Source organism: Stylophora pistillata, chromosome 5, assembly GCF_964205215.1.
Source record: "Stylophora pistillata chromosome 5, jaStyPist1.2, whole genome shotgun sequence".
In the NCBI taxonomy this organism is placed as follows: Eukaryota; Metazoa; Cnidaria; class Anthozoa; order Scleractinia; family Pocilloporidae; genus Stylophora; species Stylophora pistillata.
In genome coordinates, this window is record NC_142523.1 from 28,977,197 (window position 1) to 28,987,267 (window position 10,071).

Consider the following 10,071-nt stretch of genomic DNA (forward strand, 5'->3'; position numbering starts at 1 on the left):
ACGTAAATTGTGGAAAAATCACTCAATTTTAAACGATATCGACTCAAATCGTTCCTCGAGTCGTTGCTTTCAAGGTTATAATTTGAATTGTCGAGTATCGGGCTTCGTAAACGCTTTTGGCTTTATATTTTTTACCCTTCGATGAATTTTGTATTAATTTCACCTATCAAGAGGGGATAACTTGTACGCCACAATTATGCATTAAAAAATATTGGTCGAAAGGAATAATTTGTACACCAAAATTATGCAACAAAAAACATAGGTTATCGTTCTCGTTGAGGAGCTAAAGACCATCGACTGAAAAGTAATACCGTGTTCTTGGAATGCGCGCGCACTTATTCGCTTGATTACGTGATTTTCATGCGCAGTGCAGGATGTGCAGTGCACTACCGAAGAATCACTTCAAGCTCCGAATCTATAGTCAAACTGACTCGTATTCAGCGAACATCTCTATTGAAAAGGTTGCAGAACTGGCTTGATTTTTCAGGCTGTTAATGAGCAAATGCGTTCGCCATAATTGAGCCCTGGATTAAGGAGATTCTTGAACAGATTCCATCAATTAATCTAACTTTATATTTGCGGAAAACTGCGCAGTTACAAAAGTGAGTGAAGTTTGCGATAATAAATGTTATAAGCGGAGTGGACCCAGATTTGTTCCTGCACTCAGCTACAATCCACACAATTTCGTCGTAACCATTCAACATTATAGGAGCGTGCACAAGAAAAAACTGGTTCAAAACAGTTGACTAAGTAGCCCGCTGTAACAAACTGAAAAGTAAAGTGTGCTTGACACTGTTCTCGATACCAGAACAGTCGAATAATTAGGAAAAAGTCGTCAAAGAAAGTAATTTATTACGTACGGAAGCCGAAAAGGGACAATCCAAAAATCTTTTTCAAATCCCGAGAAATATTTCAAATCGCAATATTTATTTTAAACTCACTGTCGAAAAGTTTAACAAATCCAAAGAAATTTTGCAAATCCAAAAAAATATTTAGAAATCCAAAACATTTTTTTCAAAATCCGAAAATATTTTGCGAATCCAAAAAAATTTTTTCAAAATCCGAAAATATTTTCACGTGCTATTTGCGCCAGCAGTCACCCAGCTTACACCGGCGTTTTCTTGCCATATCCCGCATCATCCCGCATACAAAATGGCGAAGGAACGAGGATAGAACATGTTCTGTCATAAATGTGGAAGAGAATGTGGGAACAATGAAACATTCTGCCGTTGTTGTGGAACACTAAAATGGCGTGAAGAGGAAAGTGTGTTGTCCAGCTCGGGAGACGAAAGATTGGCTATAGAACATTACTTTAATAAGGGATTTCGTTACGAAACCATTTTTCACTTTCTGGTAGAATACCATGGGATTTCAATGAACGTGAGGACTTTGAAGAGAAGGCTACGTCACTATGGGTTACAAAGAAGAAACCACTTTCATTCCGAACACACTGTTCGGGAAATAGTTAGACGAGAAATTGTTGTAAAATGGGGTTGACAGGCCTACACGACTCCCCAGCGCGTGTTTAGAGTAGCCTATTCAAAGTTTGACCCCATTGAGTATGTCTTTGGGCGACCGTCCTCTTTTGTAAGATACGAGAAACGGATTTTTGTATATTTCGTTGAGTAGTGGTTGTGTTTCTATTAAATGCCAGTGTCTCATGAGAATTTGCTTTAGGTTTGGCACTGATGGTTGGTATTGTGTAACACAAAAGGCAAGATTCGTTGGTTCGTCTTTTGTTTCTGTTGAAGCGCTAATTTCCTGTTTTTTAATTCACTTCTGAGAGGGTTGTGCTAATGAGGTCCTCTCGGTAGCCTCTCTTTAGCAAATGCGCTTCATTTGTAATTTTCTCCTCAAATATTGTTTGAGAGGAGTTTGTTCTTAGAAGTCTAAGGGTCTCCCCTTTTATGAAGTCTTCTTCAATTCCCTGTGGGTGACAGGAACTATAGTGTGCATACTGAAATGTCCCAGTTTGTTTAAAATGAGTACGCACATCAGAGATTGCGTCTTTTTTGAATCGTTCGCCTTTGTAGATGTACAGCTATTTTTTCACTGTCTCGATCGTTAAGTTGTCTTGATTGCTTTCAGCTTGCGCCACGCGCGCTGATTCGATCGTACTACAGTTCTTAGTGTTCGCATTTAACACAAAATTTTTTTGGATTTAAAAATATGTTTTTGGATTTGCAAAATATTTTCGGATTTTGAAAAAGTTTTTTTTGGATTTCAAAATATTTTTTTGGATTCGCAAAATATTTTCGGATTTTGAAAAAATTTTTTTGGATTTTAAAATATTTATTTGGATTCGCAAAATATTTTCGGATTTTGAAAAAAGTTTTTTGGATTTCTAAATATTTTTTTTGGATTCTCAAAATATTTTCGGATTTTGAAAAAAATTTTTTGGACTTCTAAATATTTTTTTCGGATTTGCAAAATATCTTTGGATTTGTCAAACTTTTCGACAGTAAGTTTAAAATAAATATATTTTTGGATTGTCCCTTTTCGGCTTCCGTAATTACGAGCTCAAAACATAACAAAACTAAGATGGCCACTACAGCAAAAGAAAAAGAGTACCAAAGCCCGCGGTCCTCACAGCAAAACCACAAAAGAGCGGGAAAAACAGTGTTATTGAACAAATCCACCTTTAAAAGACACAACGCTAAACCTTTTGCACATGTGGGAACGTTGTAATGGCGCGCTCTCGAGCTGTCAGAACCAACTTGTCTCTTAAAAGTAATAAATAAACAACTTCACAAGCCAGTTAGTCAAATCGTTTGAAAACCGTTTACCTTTTTGATAACTCAGTTTTTGATTGAAATTTTGCGCGGCAAATAGGCGCGCGGCGAGGCTGGCCAAAACTGATCTCCTTGCGCATGCGCGACGTAATTCAATTGGACACCAGTGCTCGAAAAGCCTCGAGTTTTCCTTTTTCCTAATTTGTTTCCTTTTACAGATTTTGATAAACATTTCATTCTTCATTCTGCGAAAAAGCAGCTATTTTTGTATATTTTCCTTTGAAATTTTGCGTAGAAAAAAGGCGTGCCACCGGCTAATACTGATCTCCTTGCGCATTCCCGACGTTTAACATCCCGGTCAGTGTGCAACATACTTAAATTGTACAATGGGTAAACACTGTTTCAATTGAGGAGAAAAGCAAGTGCTGCTTCTACTTGTAGGTATCGGTTTCTTTGTGGTAGCTGTCTGATATGTTTCTTTTTCTTTTTTTAATCTAGTAACCTGTTTCTGTGGGAGTTATCTGCGAATCATGGCAAGGAATGGAATCGAAGTTACCTTTGCTTTATCTGCTGAAAAAACTCTGGTTTTTGATGAAGCCACGAAAAAGTATACAAGCCCTGGCTATGCTGATGCGAGAGAAGTTGACTTTAGGAACAACACGGAACACACTGAGGTTCAGCTGGGAGATATGGAAGAAGTGAACGTCTTGGAAAGAGTTGACGACTGCGCTCTTGGCAGAGAGTACACGGGCCTTGGTTGTGTCGATAAAGAACGAGTGGATTCTCAGAACAACGCGGTGGAACACAATGAGACGCAGCTAGATTATTTCAATGAAATGAACGCCTTGAGAGGAACTAAAAACTGCACTCTTTGTAAGGAGCATACAAGCCTTGGCTGTGCCGATGAAGAGCTAGTGGTTTCTAAGAACAACACGCAACATAATGTGAAACAGCAGGATAACGTCAAAGAAGTGAGTGCCTTGGAAGGAGCCGAACACTGCATTCTTGCCAAGAAGCATGCAAGTCTTGACTGTGCTATTGGAGACCAAGAAGATTCTCAGAAAAACACGGAACACAACGAGGTTCAGCAAGATAATGTCAAAGAGGTGAGCGCCTCAGAACAAGTCGAACACTGCATTCTAGGCAGGGAGCATACAATCGATGGCTGTGCTGATGGAGAACAAGAATATTTTAAGAACAACATGGAACACATTGAGTTCCAGCTGAGTAACTTTAAAGAAGTGAACACCTTGGAAGAAGCCAAACAATACAACTTTGACAAAGAGCATACAGGCCTTGGCAGTGCTGACGAAGAACAACCGGACTCTCAGAGCAACAGGAAACCCAATGAGGTTCAACTGAATAACCTTAAAGAAGTGAGCGCGTGGGATAGAGTCGAACACTGTATTCTAAACAAAGAGCATACGGGCCTCAGCTGCGCTGATAAAGAACAAGTGGATTCTCAGAACAACATGGAACATAAAAGTGTCCAACTACATAACTTCAAAGAAGTCAACACCTTGAAGGGAAAAGAATACTGCATTCTTAACAAAGAGCAAACAACCCTTGAATGTCCTGATGATAAACAAGTGGCTTCTACAGACAACATGGAACACAATGAGGTTCAGCTGGAGAACTTAAAAGAAGTGAACGCCTTGAAAGAAGTTAAACACTGCATTCTTGGCAAGGAGCATACAAGCCTTGTCTGTACTGATGACGAACAAGAAGATTCTAAGAGCAACACAGAACACAATGAGGCTCAGTTGAACAAGTTCATAGAAGTGAGCGCCTTGGAAGAGGTCGAACATTGCATTATTGGCGAGGAGCATACAATCATTGACTCTGCTGATAAAGAACGAGAAGATTCTAAGAACAACATGGAGCGCAAGGAGGTTCAGCTTAGTAACTTCAAAGAAGTGAACGCCTTGGAAGAAGTCGAAGACTGCATTCTTGGCGAGGAACATACAAGCCTTGTCTGTGCTGATGATGAACAAGAAAATTCTAAGAACAACATAGAACACAATGATGTCCAACTGGATAACTTGAAAGAAGTTGGCACCTTGGAGGGAATAGAACACGGCATTGTTGACAAAAAGCAAGGAAGCTTTGATCATGAATGTGCTGATGATGTTCAAGTGGCTTCCAAAAACAACATGGAACATAATGAGGTCCAGCCGGATCACTGGAACGCCATGGAGAGAGTAGAGCAATGGATTCTTAGGAAAGAGAATCATCGCCTTGAAGATTTGAAAAAAGCAATCTCCGTCCACGAATGTAACGTAGAGATTTTCAAAGAAAAAGGAGACAAGGCTAAAGAGGCATGTACCTATGCAGTTCTAGGCAGCCTTCACCATGAATACGGAGAATTCAAGAAAGCCATACAGTATTTCGACCTCTGCCTTAAATTTGTGAGGGAAACAGAGAAACGACATATTGAAGGACGAGTCTATGGAGAGCTTGGAAAAGCTCACTACAGTCTTGGAAATTTCGAAAAGGCCATAAACTGTCACAACACGAGTCTTAAAATTGCCAATGAAACCCAGGAAAGGGACGCCCAGGCGTGCGCTTATGGCAGTCTTGGCATTGTATTTTACAGTCTCGGAAATTTCAAAAAGTCCATTGAATACCATAAGGAGAGTCTTCAAATTGCCAAAGAAGTGCAGAATAGGGAAGCCGAAGGGAGCGCTTACGGCAATCTTGGGAATGCTTATCGCAGTATTGGAAATTTACAGGCCGCTCTAAACTGCTACGAAGTCGATCTGAATATTGCGAAGGAAATAGGAAACATAAGAGGAGAAGGAATCACCTATAACAATCTGGGCATTGTTCATCGCATTTTAGGAGATGTAAATAAGTCCATAAACTTTCATGATCGTTACCTTTTCACTTCATTTCTTGTGGGAGACAAAGCTGGGGAAGGAATAGCCTATGGAAATCTTGGAATCGCTTATCGTGTCCTTGGGGATTCCAAAAAGGCTATAAAATACCATGAGTTGCATTTGGACATTGTCAAGCAAATGGAGGACAGGGCTTCCGAAACATCAGCGTATTTTAACTTGGGAAACGACTATTGCGGACTTGGAGATCTCCGAAAATCCATAGAATATCACGAGCGCAGTTTAGAACTTGCTAAGGACCTAGGAGACATTGCGTCAGAAGGGAGTGCCTACCATGGTATAGGCAACGCATTATTACATCTTGGAAATGCCAAAAACGCCATTCACTACTTTGAACTTTGCCAGCAATTAGCCAAAGAATCTGGACAAAGAGAAGAGGAAGGGATTGCATGCGAAAGCCTTGGTGTCGCCCACATGACTCTGGGAGACTTTAATAAAGCCTTGGCTTACTTTGAAGACCGTCTAAAAACTAGCATAAAAGTGGGGGATAGGCTTGGGGAAGGAAGCGCCTATGCAAATCTTGGAAGTGCTTATCACCATCTTGGAGATTCAGAAAAAGCCATGAGTTACCATGAAATGGTGTTAGAAATTGGCAACGAAATTGGATGTAAGAAATTACAGGGAACCGCCTTTGGTAAACTTGGCCATTGCTATCATCGCTCTGGAGATTTTAAAAGAGCCATACACTACGATAAACTGCATCTAAATATTGCCAAAGAGGTGGGAGATAAGATCGGTGAAGGGGAGGCCTACCAAGCCCTCGCCAACAGTCATCACAGGCTTGGAGAGTTTAGAGAAGCCATGGACTACATTGACAAGAGTTTTTGAGGTTGCCAAAGAAGTTGGGGACAAAGCTGGAGAAGGACGTCGTTATGGTGCCCTCGGTAACATATATCACCAAGTCTTTGGAAATTTGACGAAAGCTATGTTCTATCATGAGCTGAATTTAAAAGTTGCAAAAGAGATTGGAGATAGGGCGGGAGAAGGAAACTCTTATGAATGTATCGGCGACGTTTATTTGAGTCGCAGGAACATTGGAAAAGCAATTTACTACTACGAACTTAGTTCAAACATTGCCAGCGAAGTTAGAGACAGAGACGCAGAAGGTCGCTCATATGGCAACCTCGGGCTCTGTTATCAAAATATTCAAGATTGGGAGAAAGCCCTAGAGTACCAAGAGCAGTATTTGAAAATAGCCAAGGAAGTAGGAAACAGGATCGCGGAGGGGATTGCCAACGGTGACATCGCTAACTCGTATCACTGTCTTGGTAGTTTTCAAAAAGCCAAAGAGTTCCATGAAGCACACCTTAAAAATTGCTAAATAAGTAAGGAGCAAGGTTGAAGAGGCGAAAGCGTATTATTCCCTTAGCTGTACCTTAGAATGTCTTAACTCTTTACCAGAGGCTGTGGACTGTTGTCAACTAAGTGTGAAAATCCTTGATGATCTTAGATTTCGTGGGCAGCTTACGGATGAATGGAAAATCGATTTGCGCAATAATTATCAATATGCCTACGTTAGGCTATGGCTTCTTCTTTTGAAGCAAGGAAAGGTGGTGGAGGCTCTTTTAGCTGCCGAAAAAGGACGAGCACAAGCACTGAAAGATCTCATGCAACTGCAGTATAGATATGACGTAGAGGCTGTTGAATGCACCTCTATAGAAGGAACTATCTGTGAAAGGGATGGCAGCCCTCCGTCAATTTCAGTCTTTACAGCACTTAGCAAGGATCATATCTTTTTCTGGGTTATTCAGAAAGGAGGCCATATTGAGTTAAGAGCAAAAGAAACTGGCGATGTACTCTGGACTAATGACAAGACCAACCTCTTTCAGTCTCTAATACAAAGTGCACACGACGAAATCGGTGTCAGAGAAGGTATGAAATGTGAGGACCGATCATTGGACGATCTGACTGATGAAAATCTAGAAAATGAGTGGTGTGATCAGCACACAGAGTCCATTACATTGAATCTTCAGGAAACTTCTTTGAGAAAGTTGTTTGAATTTTTAATTGCCCCCGTTGCAGACCTGATTCAGGACAAAGAAGTTGTTCTCATCCCCGACGGTCCATTAGCTCTGGTTCCCTATGCTGCTCTGGTGGATTCTAACTCAAAGTACTTCAGCGAATCACACAAAATACGAGTGATTCCATCCCTGACAACGTTGAGAATGATCGAAAATTCTCCGGCTGATTGTCGCAAGAGTACAGGAGCGTTACTTGTGGGAGATCCATGGGTGCAAGAATACAACTTTAGGGGAAGAAAGCTGGACCAGTTACCCTGCGCCAGAGAGGAAGTAGAGATGATTGGAAGAATACTCAACACTGAGCCTCTCACTGGAACCGCTGCAACAAAGGATGCAGTTTTAGAGCGACTCTCCTCCGTTGCCATTGTGCACATAGCAGCTCATGGTCAGATGGAAACAAGAGAAATTGCCTTAGCCCCAAGCCTGACGCGAACAAACCAGGTTCCAACCGAGGAAGACTTCCTTTTAACAATGAAGGATGTGTTGAGTGTTCAATTACGAGCAAGACTTGTTGTATTAAGCTGCTGTCACAGTGGTAGAGGAGAGATAAAAGCTGAGGGTGTGGTCGGTATAGCGCGAGCGTTCATGGGGGCTGGTGCTCGATCTGTTCTAGTTACGCTATGGGCGATTGATGACGAGGCCACTATGGTGTTTAAGAAGAGTTTCTACAAACATTTGACCGAAGGAGCAATGGCGTGTGAAGCTCTCAGTAAAGCCATGAAATATATGAGAGAATCTGACATTCTTAGTGAAGTCAAGTACTGGGCTCCCTTTGTACTCCATGGAGATGACGTCACATTGGAACTTGAGGGACACAAACCGATATCTTAAATCGTAAGTGAAATAATGTGGTGGGGAAAAACATTCCAAAAACATTATTGGACTAAATTATTGATTCATTTCTACCTAGGTAAGTAAATTGCCTTTGTCGTTTTGTTTACGCACGTGTTTGAAAAAGCTCCCTTCAAGCTTGCGACTAGATTAAACCCTTGCCTATTGTTACACTACAATACAAGTCGAGAACTTGTCCAAGAGTAACAATAACGAAGACCATAACGCCGATGATGGTGGCAAGCACACCCCAATTCACTTTCCTTTTTTGCTTCACAGGAGCTGTTCTTGCCTCATACCCAGACCCGTTTGTGTTTGGAGGAACGACCCCTTGACCTTTGGAGTCCTTGGTACTAGACTGGTGCTCCTGTTAGAAGCCGCTAGCGGCTACAAAATTAAGGAATACTTTGAACTTGAATCAGGACTGTTTTCTTTAAAACGTCATAGGAGAACTGTTCATGACATGCGATTGATTTTAATAGGGTTACGATTCTCGGAGAAACTTTTAATGTCTAGCAAGGAATTGCCGCCACTGGAAGTTACTTTTTTTTTCTGTTTTCCTAACAAACGATTCATCGACAAAATGTAAATGAGAATGCTTTTTATTCCATCTTGAAGTTTTGCGCCTGTTTCTAAACTCTCTTGATTCTAGTGTTCAAAATAAATAGACTGCGTTGACGTTATCGTAATTTGCCTAAAAACTTGCGGTAGAGTATAAAACGAACAAGTACTTCACTTCACCTGTCAGAAGATCTTTTTTTCCTTTTCAGTCAAAAGTCGAGATGAAAAAAGACCCTGTTATAAAATCTTACATTATGCTCTTAATCGTAAGACATGTAAGGTCAATTAGAAGACAGCAGCTCAAAAACAAAATTCGTTCCAAGTATTACACGGCATATTTCAACTTTTGTGTATAGTTTCGTCTTTTGTCCTCGTCTTGTACTCGTGGCTTCTTTTAACCATATTTATTTCATTTTTTCGACTCTGCGTGTTTCTTGTTGTGCGATTATTTTCTAATCTAATCAATTTTCTCAATTACGCTAGCGCACAATCAACATTCTATATTGTTAGTTTTGTTGTAGAGAAAATTTCAATTGTGTGTCGTAAACCGAAAAACAATATCATCGCGATAGCAAATCAGAGCTAAAAGTATCGCGAGGAGCCACTGAGAAATCAGCACAAATAGGCAAACTGACTGAGGCGCAGGAACACAACCACTACGTAGTCGCGTCTCAATTCAGCATGGCATCTGATTGGCTAAGAGGCAGTCGTTTTTCTGACCAATCACAGAACGTGGTGTGGTAAATCCAGTAGAATCCGGGATTTTTTTTTCGACACTGGATTGAAAATTGTTCTATTTCTTAGAGTTTAATAGAGATCTATCGTCTTCCTAATTCGTTGACTGGGTTGTCCAAAGTGTTCTGCATCGGAATTTTCGTTTTCTTGTTGTTACTCGAGGCCCAAATCCTTCGCAATCTGGGCGGCAGCGATGGGATGGTAAAACGAACGATTTTCCTGGAATGTTGTCACAGCCAAATCCCTCGACTCTTCCTTGGCATATAACTCCCTGGGGAGCAAATCGAGAGAACC

General features: G+C 40.8%; 1 protein-coding gene and 1 pseudogene across 2 annotated transcripts in view; one reads left to right on the forward strand and one right to left on the reverse strand.

Moving 5' to 3' along the window:
- Window positions 1–10,071, reverse strand: part of LOC148731283 (vascular endothelial growth factor receptor 1-like) — a 443,086-nt pseudogene that overhangs the window by 272,215 nt on the left and 160,800 nt on the right. The gene's annotated exons all lie outside the window — the stretch shown is intronic.
- Window positions 6,465–9,170, forward strand: LOC148731296 (tetratricopeptide repeat protein 28-like). The gene is made up of 2 exons (XM_088760311.1): window positions 6,465–8,484; window positions 8,761–9,170. The coding sequence occupies exon 1, from the start codon at window positions 7,237–7,239 to the stop codon at window positions 8,479–8,481; it is 1,245 nt and encodes a 414-aa protein (XP_088616437.1). The 5' UTR covers window positions 6,465–7,236; the 3' UTR covers window positions 8,482–8,484; window positions 8,761–9,170.

Coding starts and splice junctions, on each gene's coding strand:
- LOC148731296 (XM_088760311.1), top strand. CDS start 7,237: ATGCAACTGCAGTATAGATATGACGTAGAGGCTGTTGAATGCACCTCT.